The sequence below is a fragment of the Rhizophagus irregularis genome, chromosome 7 (genome assembly GCF_026210795.1).
Source record: "Rhizophagus irregularis chromosome 7, complete sequence".
In the NCBI taxonomy this organism is placed as follows: Eukaryota; Fungi; Glomeromycota; class Glomeromycetes; order Glomerales; family Glomeraceae; genus Rhizophagus; species Rhizophagus irregularis.
Genome location: NC_089435.1, coordinates 3,196,272 through 3,215,252, shown reverse-complemented (window position 1 = coordinate 3,215,252; position 18,981 = coordinate 3,196,272). Strand labels below are relative to the sequence as shown.

At 29.2% G+C, this 18,981-nt stretch overlaps 4 protein-coding genes across 4 annotated transcripts; 3 read left to right on the top strand and 1 right to left on the bottom strand.

The window, feature by feature from the left end:
- Nucleotides 1-808: 808 nt before the first annotated feature.
- Nucleotides 809-10,532, bottom strand: OCT59_027473 (uncharacterized protein; the record flags this gene model as incomplete). The annotated part of the gene is made up of 12 exons (XM_066136994.1): nt 809-1,457; nt 1,536-3,005; nt 3,080-4,493; nt 4,562-4,633; nt 4,728-5,648; nt 5,727-5,765; nt 5,835-5,902; nt 5,989-7,790; nt 7,870-9,053; nt 9,146-9,196; nt 9,269-10,071; nt 10,160-10,532. The coding sequence occupies 12 exons, from the start codon at nt 10,530-10,532 to the stop codon at nt 946-948; spliced, it is 8,709 nt and encodes a 2,902-aa protein (XP_065993424.1). The 3' UTR covers nt 809-945.
- A 1,158-nt stretch (nt 10,533-11,690) lies between these two features.
- Nucleotides 11,691-14,532, top strand: OCT59_027472 (uncharacterized protein). Its single transcript, XM_025320858.2, has 2 exons — nt 11,691-11,955; nt 12,083-14,532. Exons 1-2 carry the CDS (start codon nt 11,701-11,703, stop codon nt 14,318-14,320), a joined length of 2,493 nt encoding a protein of 830 aa, XP_025170332.1. The 5' UTR covers nt 11,691-11,700; the 3' UTR covers nt 14,321-14,532.
- Nucleotides 14,533-14,740: 208 nt separating this feature from the next.
- Nucleotides 14,741-16,055, top strand: OCT59_027471 (uncharacterized protein; the record flags this gene model as incomplete). Its single annotated transcript, XM_066136993.1, has 5 exons — nt 14,741-14,804; nt 15,001-15,638; nt 15,717-15,746; nt 15,825-15,899; nt 15,972-16,055. 5 exons carry the CDS (start codon nt 14,741-14,743, stop codon nt 16,053-16,055), a joined length of 891 nt encoding a protein of 296 aa, XP_065993423.1.
- Nucleotides 16,056-16,889: 834 nt separating this feature from the next.
- On the top strand, nt 16,890-18,661 carry OCT59_027470 (uncharacterized protein). The gene is made up of 3 exons (XM_025320860.2): nt 16,890-17,524; nt 17,609-17,685; nt 17,756-18,661. Exons 1-3 carry the CDS (start codon nt 17,033-17,035, stop codon nt 18,354-18,356), a joined length of 1,170 nt encoding a protein of 389 aa, XP_025170334.1. The 5' UTR covers nt 16,890-17,032; the 3' UTR covers nt 18,357-18,661.
- The last annotated feature ends 320 nt before the right edge of the window (nt 18,662-18,981 follow it).

Below are 18,981 nucleotides of genomic sequence, written 5' to 3'. Positions count from 1 at the left end.
TAAAAATAAATATTTCGCGACTCCATTAGTTATAAATATTATTATATATTTTTACTGACAAAAATTTTAGTTAGTTTAATTAGTTTCGTTCAAACATAATACTATTATTTTTATTTACTTATCAAAATAAATGATATTAGCAACATTTTGAAATGTTATAAACGCCATGAAATTGTTTTTTTTAAATAAATAACTGAAGGAGCGAAGGTTTTTTAAAAAAAAAGCTTAAAAAAGCAGTTGTGTATAAAATATTATACACCACATACTTTAAACGCTAATATATATATATAATATTAACAAAGATAAGTGTGGTGTATTTTATACACGGGTCATTTTTTCGTCATACACCACACAAGTGGTTGATCCTACACCACTGGTTTTCGTCTTACCTATTTGTATGTTCCTGAGTGGTCTTATACGCCATTCGAGGTTGCCTAAGTGTTTCCGATTTCACATGCTTTATCTTGCAATTTATTGGTCTTGACGATGACGATAGAAGTAAAGAGGAAACACATTTTACAAGAGATTGGGCCGGGGAAATACCCTTCCCAAGTTTTATCGAAAGAACGAAAAGGCCAGAACGGTAGTTCAACAGATCTTCAATTACATGGGGGAAAATAACCTCAAATATAGTGTCCTCTCTACGTACGACAACTATTGGTTTTTAAAATGAAGCTTTGGATCGTAGAATTCTTAAGCTTTATAAATTTAATGATGACGCATCAAAAATGCAAAAATAAAAGCAATTGTAACAAAAATCCTTCAATTTTGAATAATCTTCGTTTTTACTTTTTAAATAGAGAAAATTATGACAACTAGGATAATTTATTTCATGATCCTTGTTTATTAATAATAAAATTATAAAAAAATAAATACCAATTTAAACTAAGATTACAACCAAATACTAAAAATATGATAAAATAAACTGAATAAATTTCTACATAGCTAATGATCATCTGACAACAATAACTCTAACATCCTCGTTTGATCCTCTTCTTCTTGTATATCCGAAGCATTTGCGCGATATTCTAGTTTTTGTTCTAAAACAAGCTCCCAATTTGATTTAATATACTTTTTACAGTAATCTCTTAATCGAGTTGCTTTGGAATCCTTTGACCATACTAAACATTCACAAACATTGATGATACTAATATATGATCCATTTATAATTTTGCTTTCTACTTCATCTTTGAGTTTAACACCATGATAATCCGAGATTTTTAGAAGATTTAACAAAGATGTTAAATAGTAAGATTCATAACTTTCTTCTTCCGAGGTAAAATTTTCACGCTTGCATAAAACAGATTTTGCTGCATCCTCAAAAGATTGCCCGTACAACCATTGAAGTAATATCCAGAATGTATCTGGTTCAAATTCCTCTAATGGAATTTCAACATCTCTCATTGTCGACTCTCTTAAACCACCACAAAACATCTTCTTAAAATGCTTTGAAACAGCTATATAAAATAGAAATTTAAAACAAATATTAATAAAGAATACATATTATTTAATAAATTAAAAACAATTTAACGTACCCGAAAGCACATATCTGCTAGCACCAATTTTTACTTTCTCTTCACCAACAACAAAAACAACATCATTACATTGACATTCAATATCGGACTGACTTATAAGCTTGTCCAGCAAAGATTTAAGCACCACTTCTTTTTGATCATCAGGATCAGGAGCTGGAACTGGAACTGGAGGTGGTCTTATTGTACGGGCCCCAAGAATAATCAATAATTCCTCATAATCTATCAAGCAGTTATTAACTTTATACATTCCCACTTTGATATCTTCTTGTATTCCAAGTATAAGTTCTCCTCCTGCTACCCAGCTTTTTTCATCGCTTTTTTCATCGAACGGATCATCTCCATTTAATAATATCTCCTTTTTAGGGCCAATTTTCGTTTTAATCAACAAAATATGACTTTTATTTTTACAAAGTTTATTCAATATTTCATAAATTTCATTAATTACATTTTTTAGTTCCCTCTTGTTATCTTTACTCCATTTTTTTTCTTTAGACATTGCCACGATAGCAAACAAATGATCAATAATATTTTCTGTAGTTGGAAATCCGATTTCTGAATGCTTCTCACTAAAACTAGTAGTTGGTTCAACATCATCATCAAATAGTGGACATTGAGTCCAGCATATTTTCTTATATTTATGAGAACAAAGATCTTCAAATGATTCAAACCCTGAAGTCTCTTTTTGTCCTTGATAAAATTGATTTTGAATATTTTGATGATTCTTTTCTGATGGAACAAATTTGATTCCTAGAATTTTGTTCCATTGTTCAGTATTGAAGTTCAAGGAATTAGTATGTTCATATAAATATCTTACTAAAAATTTTGCACGATCTTTAACCACATTTTCTTGAAACATATTATACTGAATCTGTGATTTCTGTGATTCAATTTCTAATGCACATTCGACAAATTTGTCATAATCTACTTCACGTTTAAGACCCATTCTTCCTAGAGCTTCTAAACAAGCAGGATTGTTTTGTAATTCTGGCGGTAAAAATTTGTCTGTGTTGGCAAAGATTCTGCGAAACAACGGATTATTCGCGTCATATAAAGTATCGGCCCTTACTAAAGAAGAAACTGACTGTTCAGTGCCTGGTTGGTTTGGTACTGCTTGATACAATCTAAGACATTGTTCAATTTCACGATTTCTTAAAGATAAAACACTCTGCAAGAAATTAATATATTCTTCGGAAGGTTCTGGAAATTGTGTAGTGAGTACTGGTACTATATAATGTCTAATGTATTCTAATTCATCTACAGGATTGGCACCCAATTTAGTAAGTACATTGAAATCCGACTCGTTATTACATCTATAGAAATTTGTATCTTGATTAAAGGAAAAAAATGGAAGCTTGTAAGTAAGAAGATTTCCAGATATGGCATCATTGAACCTATTTTCGGAAGAATGCATTGGCCATATGGGTAAAGATTTTAAAGTATCCATAAAACTTCGATCTTTTTGTCCATGCTCTATTAAGATAATAAAAAGGTAAGTATATAAAATATTAAAATACAAAATTTTTTAATCGTTCCTTTAAACTCACCGATCAAGGTATCAATTTCCGCTTTAATAAATGCTCTAAGCTTTTCATAGTCCACATCTTCCAGATCATTCTTATAAAACAATTGTTCCATATCCGAAAATGAAGAAGCACATGCTCTCTTCAAAGCATTAATTATGTTTATAGGAGTGTATTTTTCGACACATTTTTGAAGGTTTTCGTGAGCATTTTCATGAAATGACATGTTAGTAAAACGCACTTCTAGTTTTACTAATGTTGGATATAAAACATGTCCATTCTCAGGAATGTGTAAAAGTGGATCATCCATGTCAAGGCGAATAAGCATATTGGAAGGGTTAACCATCGGTAAAAGAGGATATCTAGAAAGTTCATTGAAATCTAATTTTTCCGCTGATTTGTTCAATATTGACCAGATTTTATCAAGCCAAATCTTATTCGGGATAGATTCTCCATCGGGATCCCACTCAAGTTCTTTTACGAGCTGTAATTCATCCATTAAGAGATCTACAACAACCGAGGCATCAAACTTTTTGATATTTGTACATGAAATAAATTCATCATCATTAAAAATTTTCTTTAGATTCTCCGGTAATTCGATGGAGATAAATTTTGATGTTCCACTTTTTGGGAACAATTTTAAATGTTTGTCTTTCCCGATATAATAAACTTCACCAAATTTACCGACTGATCCGTCATTCAATGGAACTAATGGTAATCCGGCAAGATTTTTAAAAGAACTTTTATCTTGAAGAATAAAATCAAGTAATTGGAATAATGAATCGTCGGTATTAAAAGAAGGCAACTTAAATTTCCTCATTTGTAATTCATTACAAATTAATTTTCCGTTTATAGGTTCATAAGGAAATCTTGGATTGTTCATGGATTTAATTTCATCAAGTTGTTCAATTTTATCTTTATCAAGTTTCACAGCTGAAATTCCTGATTTAACCAACATATCTACAATTATTGCTTTCTCTTTCTCAAAAATTCTAGCATCTTTTAATGAAATAAATTGACCTTGATTAACTCCGGTCCAGAAGATTTTGCTTTTAAGGCCTAATTTTCTAATAACGTTTAATCCATAGCTTTTGTATGCCATGATCGAATTTTCCCTAGCAGGAATGGGCCAAAGATTATTCATGGTATGTGATATAAAATCTGTTTTCTTTTTTGTCTCTTTGTACCGAGCTTCTTCAAGCTCCACAATATATTCAATTAATTTAACGTGTAAATCGGATAAAACGTCATGCATAATATATTTATTCCATTTTGCATCATCACAATCGGCTAGTAAAAATTCGTTGTCAGACTGTAGAACGCCACTTCTTGCACTAGATAATGAAAAGTCCCCATTTAGGTGAACCCCCAAATTGCTAGTTATTGATAGAGATAAATATGAATAAATTTTTCCTATAAGATCGGGAGGATTTGGAAACTATAATGCAAAAATTAATTGGGTTAATACTTGATAGGCAAATATTACAAAGAAAGAAAAAATTTTACCGAATCATCTCTTAATTCCTTCAATGTTTTTTCATTAGATTGAGCAAGCAAAGCTGCAACTCCACCTCTTGGCTTTATTAAATAAATAAAAAAATATGAATAAAATTTGATAAAATATTATTTAATGTTATGAGAATGAAAATGAAATAGTGTATAATTCGTTTACCTTCAGTCGTTTTTCCTCTGAAAATTTTTTAAGCTTTCCTTCAAGTTCCCTTGACTCCGGCTTGACCTTGTTATGTCCTCCCGTACATACAGCCCATATCTCCGAAACTTTTTTGTTTTGTACATAATTAGATTTATCAATATTCAATTGATAGATTTGTTCTTTGTCAATAACTTTTCGACGAAATTGACGGTGTTCTTTTGTCGTAATTTCCTCTTCCCAGAGCAATTCAGGTTTTCTACCTTTCATGCGATATAGACCACACGATTCTATATTTCTTAAAAATAGCATCTCATTATTATCCTGAATATTACTGAATAGTTCCATAACTTTATGAGTACTAATAACTTTGGTTGATATATCACTATCTTTTGCTAATTTATGAGTTCTGAGTGGGAGTCTAAATAAGGTTCCCTCGAATTCTCCTGAAAAATCACAACCTCCTGTTTTGTATTTATCTGGAAATTTATTCTTAATAAAATTAAATATCGCTTCATATGGGTAGCATTGGTCTGGACAATTTTCTTTTAAATTCTTGGCAACGAAATCAAATCGAGTACCTTTTGGTCTTTTAAGAGGAAATCCTGTGGGAGGAAGATATTTTGCATGCGGATCTAAAAATGCAATATATTGTCCGCTCAAGACGCTAGGTAAATCTGTGAAATGATACGCACAATTGAATCCTATCCCGAATTTTCCAATTTTCGTGTCATCATTAGATTTCCCTCCAATGCCAAGATTGCGCAAAGATTTAAAGTCATCATTAGGAGCAACAGAAGAAAATACTGCAGAATTATAAATCCATATCGCAGGACCTTGCCAATCTTCCATTTTTTTTGAAATGAATTCTTTATTAGGAAAGTTAAATTGTCTTTCGTCTATGATTACCAAAAAATGTTCTGCTTTAGCGTCATCTGCATTCTACATTTGAAAAGTTATTTTCCAATATTAATTTAATTTTGTTTATTTCAGAAGTATTAAAATTACCATATAACTTACTTGAAGAAATTCTCTAAATAGATAGCCCATCCAATAGTCCTACTCATGCCAAATACAATATTTAGTAAATTAATATTTAATGCGAATGAAATAGTAATTAAAGGTTACCTTGAGAATATTTTTTATTCTGGTAGTCAATGACTCGTCTTGTTCAAAGATTTCCCAGTCAGAATTACCTAGAAATTAATATTAAAATTAGTAAATTATTACATAATCTATATTCACTAATATTAATTTGAATATTATAGTTTATTGAGATTACCATATATTTCTCCTATTAAAGTTTGAATTTCTAATTTCGTAGCAATATCCGAAGTTATATTGTAATGAGCAATATGTTTAATAGAATATTCGTTTAGTTCGTTTAGTCCGTTCAGTCTACCTTCCATATCATCAAAATGAATTTCATGAAAGTCAACAAGTACATTTTTATCGCTTGGAATCAACAATCCCTCCAATTCTTCCGTATCATTTTCATTTCCTTCTCTCCTATTATCCTTTCGTATCCTGGCGATTTGTTCAAGGATCATAATAACGCTGTCTACTTCATGTGTATCTAAGGCTCTATTTTTATCTTCCTTGACCATATTTTTAATAAAATTAACCAAATCTTTGACTCCAATTTCGTCTCGAACTCCCATATGTTTAAATAAATCTTTGAATCTATAATACTCCATAGGTAGTTTAACAATTAAAGAATCATTATCCTGAAATCTATTAGGAAGATTGATGACAACTTTATCACTTGAACGAAATTTATCTCCGCATAAAATCCATGATTCATTTTTTAAAGATTTATTGATAAAATTAAATCTTTCTTTTGATGTCTCGTCATTTGCTTGAAAAGCTTCATTCATATATTCATAAATAGCGTTACAAATAGATCTTAATTCCTTTGGTGGTCTTTTATTATTCACATCACTACGACAAAATTCCAATTGTTTTAGGACAATTCCAACATCGGGACAAGTGTCCCACTTTAAATATTTTAATAAGTTACGATTTCTAAGATTATATTCTAATACAGGTGCAGCCAAACAAACTAGATATTTATATTTTTTACCATAACATTCTCTAGGTTTCGAAAAAAACTTTTTTCCAGATTCGTCAACTGTAGGTATCCATTCTTTTTCTAAAAGAGCTTCCAAGGACGCATTACTATTTTTAGTTATCTGATCCCATTTATCATCAATATACTTTAAAAGCCTATCTGCCTTGATACGAACGAGTTCTTCATTGGTAGTTTCTCTTCGTTTTATAATAGCATCGATTCGAGAAATAATATCATTTGGGGTAAGAACTGATTTAATTCCTAACAACTTCAAATTTGGAAGGTACTTTTGCGGGCTACCATATCTACCGGCAGGAAAAAGTTGCTCATCTTCAAAAAATAGATCAGTCACTGTCTTTGCTTTTGGATCAAAAAGTTCCATTGGTTTGGCCAAAATTATAACATTAGGCGTTTGTTGTTGTTGCGACATTCTAATTGTACCAACGGGTACAAAAGATCTTCTTCCAAGATCATCCTTTAAGCTAGCATCAACATCAAGTAAAGATGTTAATCGATCAAAAAGTTTGTCAACAACTATATCTATGTCTCCCGGTATTTGTGATTCAAGAAATGGTATTACATATCTTCTCCAATAATCATTTACAGTTAATCGAGGAATTTTAATAATATCTTCCAATATATAACACATATTTTGTGAGATAGTATTAATAAATCCTCCCTTATCACTTGGATAAATAATTTTACCATATGATTTTTCTTCTTCACGAGGTAAAAGATACCAACTTTTGTTTTCAGGTTGTAATGGTAACAATGGAATTGGTGAAGTATGGTCAACTTCGATAAAAATAGGAAGATGTTTAATAACATCAATATGATTTCGTATTAGATTAGATTTATTAGCAAGCCGTAAATAATTAGATAAATGTTCAACGAGCGCTGTTGCTTCGCTACTCTGTAAATTTATTTTCAAATTATCTGGATATGATGCATTAGCACGGAAGGAATCCAAAACCGATATAATGTTATCAGGCTTAATAATATATGGAGATATTCTGATTATATAAAAAAAGTTTTTAGTTATTTTTTTTTTTAAAAAAAGATGTAAAAATTTATTTATAAAAAAATACTTACTTATTCCATTCTGAAATTTGTCTATCAAATTCACTGTCAACGAAAACAGCACCAAATTTTTCGAAAATAGAAATTAAAGAATTGTTTGAGATATTTTTACCCGAAAAAGTCTTTCTAGGAGTCTTCAACTTTCTAAGAGTAGAATGATTTGTCGGAATTAAATGAATATCTTCAAATTTAGTTAAATCCCAATTTCTAAATTTTAGGTTATCCCATAATTGATAAATCCATTCATAATTATTTGGCATTGGTATTTCTTCAGAATCTTGTGTATTCTCTGTATAATTCAATGAATATCTAATCATATCACCAACAGCAAATTCATCCAATATTTTTATATTTAAAATCCATTTTGCTTTTGCATTTTCATGTAAGCAGTGATATAGTGTATAATTGTTAATCGATTTATCAATGAACTTATTCAGTTGATCTTTGAAAATATTACATTCATCGTTTTTATGAGTTTTAAGAATTTCATCTGGGCCAATATACGCGTAAGAATTACCAGATTGTGTTAAAGTACCAAGCGTACCATCTGCAAGCGGAATCATTTTAAAACCTTCTAATTCATCAAACTTTTTGTCCTCTAATATATATTCAAATAAATATAAGATTTCTTTTCTTGATATTACACCTTCCTGCCATCTATCACTATTACACCTTAAATAATTACGAATGGTGGCAGGAGTAAAAAAATGGAGGGAATCTTCGTGTTTAGTAGATTTTTTTAAGGCGTTGAGGATGGTAGGTAAGGTTGATATGAATGGAAACCCAATACTTCCAATTATTTTAGGTAATTCATAAATTCGCGATTTTTCATCCTCCAAATAGCCATTTAAAAGAGAAAGCCAATGAAATTCGGATTCTTGAAATAAGGGTGTATCATACGAATCTGCTGAAGCTTTAGATACTACTCCAATGGTATTTGATGAAGGAGGTCCTCTGAATACACGATCATCAATATTAAGATTTTCTATGACATTTTGTAATAGATCCTTACAAAAAGAACTAATGCTAGAAGTTCCTTCATTATCTCTTGGCCAGAATTTATGTAAATCACCTGATCGAAGATTAGAAACTTTAAGCGGAAGTTCATTAAGAAATTTTGCCCAAGCTTTAGGTAAGACTTTTTCAAATAAATATTTATTCCATTCAACTTTCAAACGCGCTAACGCATCAACCGCCTAAAAAATTTACGTTTAATATTTAATAGTTTAGAAATATATATACAAATATTAAAAAAACAAATTGCGTATTTATGAAGTTGATTATTTACTAGGTCTTCATTGTCGGCAGGCGACCATAAGGTACGTCGATTGGTGCTAACCTGTTAACCAAACAAAAAAAGGTATTATTTTATTATTCATCATAACAATATCAAAACTTTATTGATTCTTACCGCAAAGTATCCATGTACGGAAACGAGAAAGGGCATATCAATAGGAAGAGGTAAAAAACAGAATAATCTTCCAACAGCATCCGGATTATTCAAAGGAACAGCTAAACCAACATTAGGAATAAATTTATAATCTCCTATATATTTATTAAAGTTCTCATAAAAATATTTTTCGACTTCAAGTAAGTCATCAAGATAATTTAAAATTAACCATGAGCTAATTTCTATAGAATCATCTTTTCGCTTTCGAGAAAATGATGCAACATAAGAAGTATCTAACTGATTATTTCCGTTAAGTTCTCCTAATTTTAATGATTTCATCATTGGTACAATTTTTTCAACTATTAACCGACGTTGTTGTCGAATGTGGTCATCAATATTTTCCAACTGAATTGTGTAAAGTAATTCAGGTTCAGTAGCACCTTCTTTCAATTCATAGAATTGAATACGTTCAATATATTTTAAAAACAATAAACAATTTACGCTTTCTTTTTCATAAAATTTATGAAACATCTCTAAAATTTCATCAGGTTTATATACTTTATCAGAAATTTTCGAATCAATAGAATCTTCATCAGTACGGAGAGGATAACGAAAGAGGGTGCCTTTAAATGATCTATCACATGGAATTCCGAAGGGAGCGAATTGATCCGGGTATTCTTCGGCCAAATTATCATCGACAAAGTTGAATTTGACACCACCATCAAAATACCATTCGTGTGGATCAAGAATGACATAATTTTCACCAGTAATAAAAGAAGGTGAATCGGTAATATGATAAATCGAATTAAAGCCGACACCCATTACTAAATTTACATGAAAATGACAGAAAGTTAATAGACAATATCAATATTATTTTAATCATATAAGGTAAATAAAAAAAAATTTTTTTACCTCCAATCTTATCAAATTGATCTTGTTTCTCACTATCAGCTAATTTCAGCAAAGATTCAAAATCCCTTTCCTCGAAAATAGTATTATTCTTAGCTAAAAGTGCTGGACCTTGATATCTATCAAGTTTTAGATTTGTTCTTTCATAGCTATCCTCCTCTGGTTCAAGTAAACTATTTGATGGATATGTATTATGATCCAAAATAAAAATTTGTTCGGTACTCTTGGAATCATCGGAATTCTGAAGAATTTCACGAAGAACCTGTGAACCATCAGGATATTCATCGAGAATTTTACGTAAACGATTAGTGTAAGGTTCTTTTGGTTTGAATCCTTTTCCTTTTTTTCTTCTTTTAGTAGCGTTAGAACTATTCATTTTACGTTTTAAAAAAATTATCTAGCTCAAGAACGATTTATATTGATATTGAGCGGCTATTAAATGAATTAGCAAAAAAAAAATTTTTTTTTATTTAGATAAAATTCAACAAAATAAAAATAAATAGTTTTTGATTGTAAAATTTTAGTTTTAAATGATGCATAAAGTAATTTATAGGATTTTAAAAAACTTTGTTTTGTTATTTTGTTCTAAATGATTATTTAGAATGGTTAGGAACTTATAACCTAATAAAGCTCACAAAAGTGCACTATCTTTCAAATCAGGCACAAGATAACGCAAAATCGGAAATGAAAGTCCGAAGCAATCAATCTCAGTATACAAGTGTTACTTAACATATTTTATGAATATTGACAATTAATAAAATTTTTATGAAAAAAATTTCGACATTTAGAAGTTTCATTTAGCAAAATAATTCTTGATGATTCCTGATTGGATAATGTGACGTATCAATATCATTGAGTTATTAACAAAGTTAATTGTTTAATAGAATGATGTTTATGTTTATCACAAACATTGTACAAAGGATAAATAACTTTATCTTTGAACTTTCGGTAATACCCATTAAACATTGTACCACATCAAATATTATTATTAAATTTTATTTAGTTAAAAGAAATAAAAGAAATTAATTTTTAATTGTTCAAATAATAATATTATATTAACCATCATAATAAATAATAATGTATTGTTTTGTTTTATTAAAGAATCGAATTTTTAGTCGGAATTAAAAATGCGAAGAAAAAATTTCAATTTTGGTCGAAAAAGGCTTCAAATATTTAGTTAGAAAAATAATTAAATAATTAAAATATCATCATATTATCACCGCAGTATGAATGGACAAGTAATTTTATTGTACACAAAATTAGCTTAATATTGAGCAGATCTTCCGTATAATCCTACTTTGGAATAATTTTTGTGCTATTAATAGAAAACCTTAGCTTATTAGCTTATTGATCATTCTTGTGGAATCTTCTATTTATTATTATTTTTTTTTTTTTAACTAATCTAACCAGGTTATGTCATCATAAGGCTTTTTTTTGGAAACTCTTGTATATATCGGATTTGTATATATATGCTTAATATAAATGCGTCCTACCTGATTTTCGAAAATTTTATTTTTTTTTTATTTTTTTTTTTAAAAAAAAACATGCAAGATAAAGCAGAGTTTAATAATACTTCATTACATCCTATAAATAATATTATTCCTACCTCAGAAAATTTAGTCAACCTACCGCTTCCGAGTAAAAATCAACAACTTGGAAAAAAAATCGTTAAAACATTATTGATTGAAAGTGAAAATGTCGTATCGAGCACTCAATTCAATGCTCGTCCTAAAAATGACGATAATGGTGATATGACAATTACGACAACTTCGAAAGACCTAAATGATGATTCTGATAAAGTTCGTTAAATTCAATTTTCACATATTTATCACTCATATATTACATTGATGTTATAAATTATATATACCTTTTTTATAAAAAATTATATATATATATTAATAATAATTATTTCTTCTATTTTTGTAGTCAAATCCAACAGGTTTAAGACGTGTGATTACAGTCGTTAATTATGAGAATCGACAGGCTTCAGTTAATGTAGGAGAATTTGAGAGTAAACTTCTTGGTTCTCCTAATACTGGATCAATAGAACAAATGACATGCGCGTCCATGTTTGGAAAACAATATTTATTAATTGGAAATGAGAATGGATTAAGTGTGATCGATTTTTCCGTTAATTCTGAATTAATTAAACCTAAACTATTAATTCGAGGATGTTCTTTTAGAAAAATTCAGATTTTAGATGAATATGGAATCATGATTGCAATTGCTGGAAAAAAACAAATGATTCGAATTTATCAATTAGATTCTTTATTACATTTAATTAAATTTATGTTACAATCGAAATCAGATAGACCCGTAGATTTTTCAAAGACACCCAACTTTTTGAAAAAAATTACTGATTCACTACAAAGATGTGATGTTTGTGGAAATCCATTAGAGGAAAATATTAATTCAGAAGGGCAAAAAAGCGGAAAGACAATATGTAAAAATTGTAAAGAGCTCAAACGAAGATCAGCCACAAGTATTATTTCTACAAGTTCAGAATCTAATTCTTCAACATCAGGGAATTCGTTATTTCCAGGAAAATTACATCAACGTACTTTATCAAATTTTACGTCACAATTAACGGATTATATTCAGCAACATCTTTCAAATTCTTTAGATAGTGTTGATATTAGCGCGGAAGAAAAAATAAATGCATGGAATTGGGCCACTGATTATGTTAAATTGGACGCCGCTAAAGATTGTACTACTTTTGATGTAAAAGAGACGAAAAGTTATATTTATTTAACGGTTGTAACGCTACATAATATGGTTCATCTATTTCATTGTGAGGTTAGCGCAAAAAATACTCCAGATTTTAAATTTGAATTGGCTAAAACTTTTTGGGTTCCAGAAACTCCAGATTTTATTAGTGTAGCAAGAGATCCTTTTGTAATTAACAAGATATTTACTTGTATGAATGGTAAAGCGGCATCTATCGACGCTCACTCAAGTGTAGTGACGGAGATCACCATGCCAAAAGTTCTTGTTCCTAGATATGTTGAAAATCCAGTTTGGCGAAGTTTTACTCCTCTTCCACATACATGTTCATTAGAATTTCTTATTGAAGATCCCGTGGAATTTGATACGCAAATTTCCGTTATCCCTTTATCACTGAATTTTGATGCTCCACCTCTTCCTAATTCATACCTTCCTAAGTCACCACCTACATCACCGACAGCATCGATACCTCCAGATTTAACAAATCATGCAAAGTTTGTTAACGAATTAAGAAGTAATCCATTAAGAAGATCAACATTCAGGAATCGTAAAAGTATTTCTTCTTCTAATGACCTTCAATCAAGTGGTACAAATTCTTACAAAAAATCACGTAGAAAATCAATTGTGACAGATGATACTATAAATTCAGTAAATTCTCCATTAGGTTCTGTAGCTTCTATGGTGTCTCAACAGGAAGATGGACAAGAACAATTAATAAATAATGAATTTATTTCGCCACCAATTTCACCCACTTATACTAATTTATCTAGTATTTTGGCACATCGCGAAATTGTACCAATTATGCAACAATTACCACCAATGATGGCTCAATTAGATTATGTCTCATTTCCTGCTTCTCATGCTTCGTATGCTTCTCATGCATCTGAATCTTCTGGATCTCCCGGATCTCCTGGATCTTCTGGATCTGAATCATCATCACAATTCTTTCACCTTCACAACCCCTACAATCCCCAAAATAATAAGATAAACCCAACTTCTTCAGAAAACAAACAAAAAACCCCAATAGAAGTACCATCCCCATCAAATCTGTTTCTTGCGACTATCTGTAATGTTTCTCATTTAGTAAATAACAAAGGTGAACCGTATAAATACAATCGTCCGATACGATGGTCCTTACCTCCAAATGAAATTTCATTATTACCTAGTTTCAATGATATTTACATAGTAGGATTTCAAAACACTATTATTGAACTAGCTTCAATGAAATCTGGCAAAGTTATAAAAAAGATTACAAGTGGTTGCCCCGTTAAGTTTTTAGGTGAGTCATGGATAAAGAAAAATTTTAATAATAAGATGGGGAAAGACATTAGAGAAAAAGATAAAAAAGAATTTGACAGTGGAATGAAGAGGAATATTTTTTGGTCGTGTGAATTAGGTGAAGAATATTATTTTTATCGTGGTAGAATTCATAATACGTAGGAATATATAATTTTTGTAAAATATTTTAAAAGCATATTATATACTTTATATAGTTGATATACATATATATATATATATATATATATTCACCAAAAAAAAAATTTTTTTTTCATTATCAATCAAATTTTGTGTCTTTTTGTATTATATGTTACACATCATACATCATCTTCAATAAATAAATATATTTCGTTATTTAAGTTGGTAATTATGACAAAAATCACTAGATTATGACAAAAATGATTAGATTATTACGCGTTTTCGGAAAAAATTAATTACGTAATATAAGATCTACAGCTCATATATAAATACCCTACTACCTCAACTTGTTTTTTTCGTTTGTTCATAAAGTCCCTTCTCTAACGATTGTTTGTTAAATAAAATTCGTTAAATATATTTTTTTTTTAAAAAAAAAAAAAGAAAATGGGTTCAAAAAAAAATAAAAGTTCAAAAAAGAAAAATTCAAAGAAAAACGTAGTAAAAAACGGTAAGTATTTTTTATAGATCACGCTTGAATTAAAAGACAAATTCTAAATCACGTACTTAAACAGACAAATCCTCGTATCATAAAAATGAAAATTTCAATAACAAATCGATTGAAGATCAAAATAAAAGTATAACCAGTCAAGATTATTCATGTGACACAAACGAAACTCTAATTTCTTTCAAATCAATTTCAATAGATACTGCTAGTTCCATCGAGATTAATACACAAATTCGACAACCGCATAATATTACAATGATTTCAAAAAGCAATCTTGATAGCGAAAGACAATCGGACAACTTGAATGAAACAGATGATAAATCCGATGACCTCAAATTTAACGAATTATATAAAAACACGTTAAGGAAGTCTAAAATTGTATCTGAAGCATCTATTTCAAGTGATATTGATCATAAAGATTTACAATCTATAAGTGAAACAAAAAGTTTTGATATCGAAAAGATAGTGGATATACAAAGAGATGATTCTGCACTAAGATCATGTGTACGCAATAGTAGATCATCGCAAGACGAAAATAGTTCAACATCAAAATCAAAAAGCGGTCGAAAAAAAGTAGTCAAACATCCGACTATTGACACTTTGAAAGAGGTGGACATTAATGATGATAATTCACAATTCGATTCTTTAAAAAACCAAAAAAATGAAAGTTTACAAAAGATTAAGAAGGGTTATATAGGAAGGGAAAAGATAAAGCATCAACTTTTAAGACCTGAAGGATTACATAGAAGTGAGTTTTGGCATAGCTATGTGAATGAACCAAGATCCCCTGTTTATATATTATGCAGATTTCAAATTAAAGAAAGGAAGATATCTCAGGTAAAAGAAAGGAAGACGTAAAATTTCTTAATTTAATAATTTTTCTTCTGGGATATTAATTTATTTATTATAATACAGGAGAGATCGAAAAAGACTTTAATTAAAAAGGTTCGTTTCTACAAATTTGTCGAAGTGAAACAAGTTACCGGTGATTCCAAAGATAGAAAAGGTAATATAAAATTAAAGACTCAAAATCAGGCAGTAAAAATATGGTTTACTGGGATAACAAGAACGAATACAACAAATAATAAAAAACCAGAGGTATTAAATTAATAATTTGTTTAGAAACATTTACGTCTTCTGAATTGTTATTGATACTCTGTTTGTTATTAGGGAAATCCGGTCGTCACAAATATAGTATGCGAAGACAGAACTTGTGATATTCATGTATTTGATCCATTTTCTATTGAAGAATGAAAAATGTGTATATATAAATCTCATGTTTACATAATTCTTAATCTGTTTTACGTAAATTTTTTGTTGAACTAAATTGTTTAAATTAAATAAAAAAATCACATTCATACATGAAAACGGCGCAGTGTTTATACAATAACACCAATAATACTTCAATCATCATCAAATTGTTGACAATACATCATTTTATTTACCATGGGTAAATACGGATATAATATATCGGGTAGAGTTCTAAAAAAATATCCTGTTGGGGCGTTTTGTATATTTGTATTTTTTAATAATATATACAAATTAAATATTATATTTACTCTTTTTTAAATATACGCTTATATATAAATATTTTTTATTTATTTTATTTACATAAATAATTGAACATCTTTGTTATTGATACTTTTTTTAAAGATAATGAAAATATATACTTATATATATATTTTTTTATACCGCGATATAAAAAATATTTTTTAATGTAACCAAATATATTATTCGTCATCAGATTAGCAGCAAATATCTTTCACAATCTAGAAAAAAAAAGGATTGTATGAATCAAATAATAATATCAATGATTTGGGAAAATATTAATAAAGTAATAAAGTATTACCTTTCCGTAACACAAACATCATTCACCTTATTTTATACCACAAAGGTAAAAAAATTTTCTTTCACATTCAATAGTAAATTGACTAAACTTTCAAAGGCAAATGTTAACGGATAAAATTCATCTGTCACGTGTTTCATATAAACTCCGGTATAAACAAATTGAAAATCATATACAAATTAGGTAAATTTGATATTAGTAGTAACTATTATAAAATAAACCTGTAATGATTTGTTTTTTTCGCACACGAGTTATCTTAACTTATTATAATTCAAAAAACTTTTCCTTTCATGCTTTTTATGCATTTCATGCAGAGCTTTCCAATTTTCCAAAATATTTCATACTGAAAAATTTTCTCTTCCCCCTTTCATCAACTTTAATTATTATGGACCTCTCAACGTTATATTCGCATCGTTTATTAAATCGAAAAATTAAAGTTCATCCACAAAAATATACAGAAAACTATATTGAAAATGTTGAAACTAATAAAACCATTTCAAATACGCGTCCTACAAATTTTTTATCCCTAAATGAACAACATAAATCAAGTTATCTTTCTTATGAAGAAATTGTCTTTCCTTCTCGCTCAAGTTCCTTAAAACAATATCGGCAAGAGAACAAAAACGTTTCATCATGTGATTCATTAAATAATTCTATCACTCCAAGGTTGGAAGAGAATATTAATATTCGTCAACAGCAAAAAGACCTTTCGGAAAGGGTAGCAGTATCTAATGATACGACACCTCCCAAGGTGGCGCAGAAAGACCAGAAGAAAAATTTGTTTGAAGAAATAAAGAAGATTTGCTTTAAATTAATGGGAAAGATTGACGTATTTAAGATAATGACAAGAAATAGAATAGTGAAAGATCATTGGAAGGTAATTTCTTAAATAATGTACAGCTTTTTTTCAACTGTTTATAAAGTTTTCCTTTTCCAATGAGTTTTTTTTTTTATTTATTAGGAAGATAATACGACAAAATGCTGTAGTTTTTGTAATCGAAAATTCACAATATTTTTTAGAAAACATCATTGTAGAATGTGAGGTTTCATTTTTTCTTGTTTAAAACTTTTATCCTATTTCTAATAGAATTCTTATGACTTTTTTTAGATGTGGCAACATATATTGTTCATCATGTTCGTCTGGTAGAACACTTCTTGATCCAATTCTTGCAATTCCAGCACAATATGTTGCCGTTACGACTTCAAATAAAAACGTAAAATATAATCGTAATTCAGGAGGATTTGAATTCGATGGATTCGAATATAATTATCTTGATTATGAAGAGTTCGATCAAGAACAAGAACAAAGACATTATGGTCTAGAACATGATCAATACCGGGACTATCAACAACAACAAAATCAAAGGCACGAACTTGACTATGAATTTGACTACGGATCACGTCAAGATTATGATTATGAACAAGATCAATATGAGTCTGAACAAGAATTTGATGAAGAATTTGATGAAAATTATATAGGTGATATGAGTGAATATTCTGTTACGAATTGTTCAGATTATAACTCAGATTCTAGTTCACTTGTCGATTTAAATAATTGTACATGTGATATGATCTATAATGATGATGATTCTTTGACAGTGAATGATAATGACGACATCAATTACGTAAGCGAACCTGTACGTGAGAGAATTTGTATAAATTGTCATAAAATTTTCGAGTTGGATGAAAGAGATTGGCCTCGGTCGTGATCGTAGGCATAGTATCTCCTTAATATTATATTAAAAATTATTTTAATATGTGCAAGAAGAATATTGTAAATCAGAACTTTATCAATCGAACTTTATCAATCGAACTCTATTAAATCGAACTTTTTTTTAAATATAAAACTATGTACTGTATATAAGTAAAAAAAAAATCTATTCATCGAATAGCGATCAGTATATATAGATATAGTGCAAATTCAAACTTTTTTTTTTTTTACTTTTTCAATTATAATAAAATAAAGATGTTGCATCAGATACCTTAGATGTCGATGATTTGAACATTTTATATAAATTAATGTGTTTGTACCCATGTTTTTGACCTGTAATCCCAAAATGATAATTCGTGTTTTAAGATTGGCTTATCCCACGACCTGTCGACCTGTCCAATTATTCTTAGTGCATGTTCTTGCAGAATTCAATTTTTCTTTCGATCAGCGGATTTGATTAACACATGCTAACTTTCTTAAAATATCGCCCGCAGCATGTAAAATATGATGTCATCCGTTACCTTAAGTGCTTATAAGTACTTATCAATCAATACAACAAATAAACTGACACGAAATTTCATCACATCTATTACATCTATTACATAAATATAAAATACTAAGTA

Bases quoted from the DNA above. Each gene is read 5' to 3' on its own strand.
- OCT59_027472 (XM_025320858.2), top strand. From the start codon at position 11,701: ATGCAAGATAAAGCAGAGTTTAATAATACTTCATTACATCCTATAAAT. The intron at 11,956-12,082 runs GTTCGTTAAATT...CTATTTTTGTAG, and splicing joins TAAATGATGATTCTGATAAA to TCAAATCCAACAGGTTTAAG.
- OCT59_027470 (XM_025320860.2), top strand. From the start codon at position 17,033: ATGGACCTCTCAACGTTATATTCGCATCGTTTATTAAATCGAAAAATT. The intron at 17,525-17,608 runs GTAATTTCTTAA...TTTATTTATTAG, and splicing joins TAGTGAAAGATCATTGGAAG to GAAGATAATACGACAAAATG. The intron at 17,686-17,755 runs GTGAGGTTTCAT...GACTTTTTTTAG, and splicing joins AGAAAACATCATTGTAGAAT to ATGTGGCAACATATATTGTT.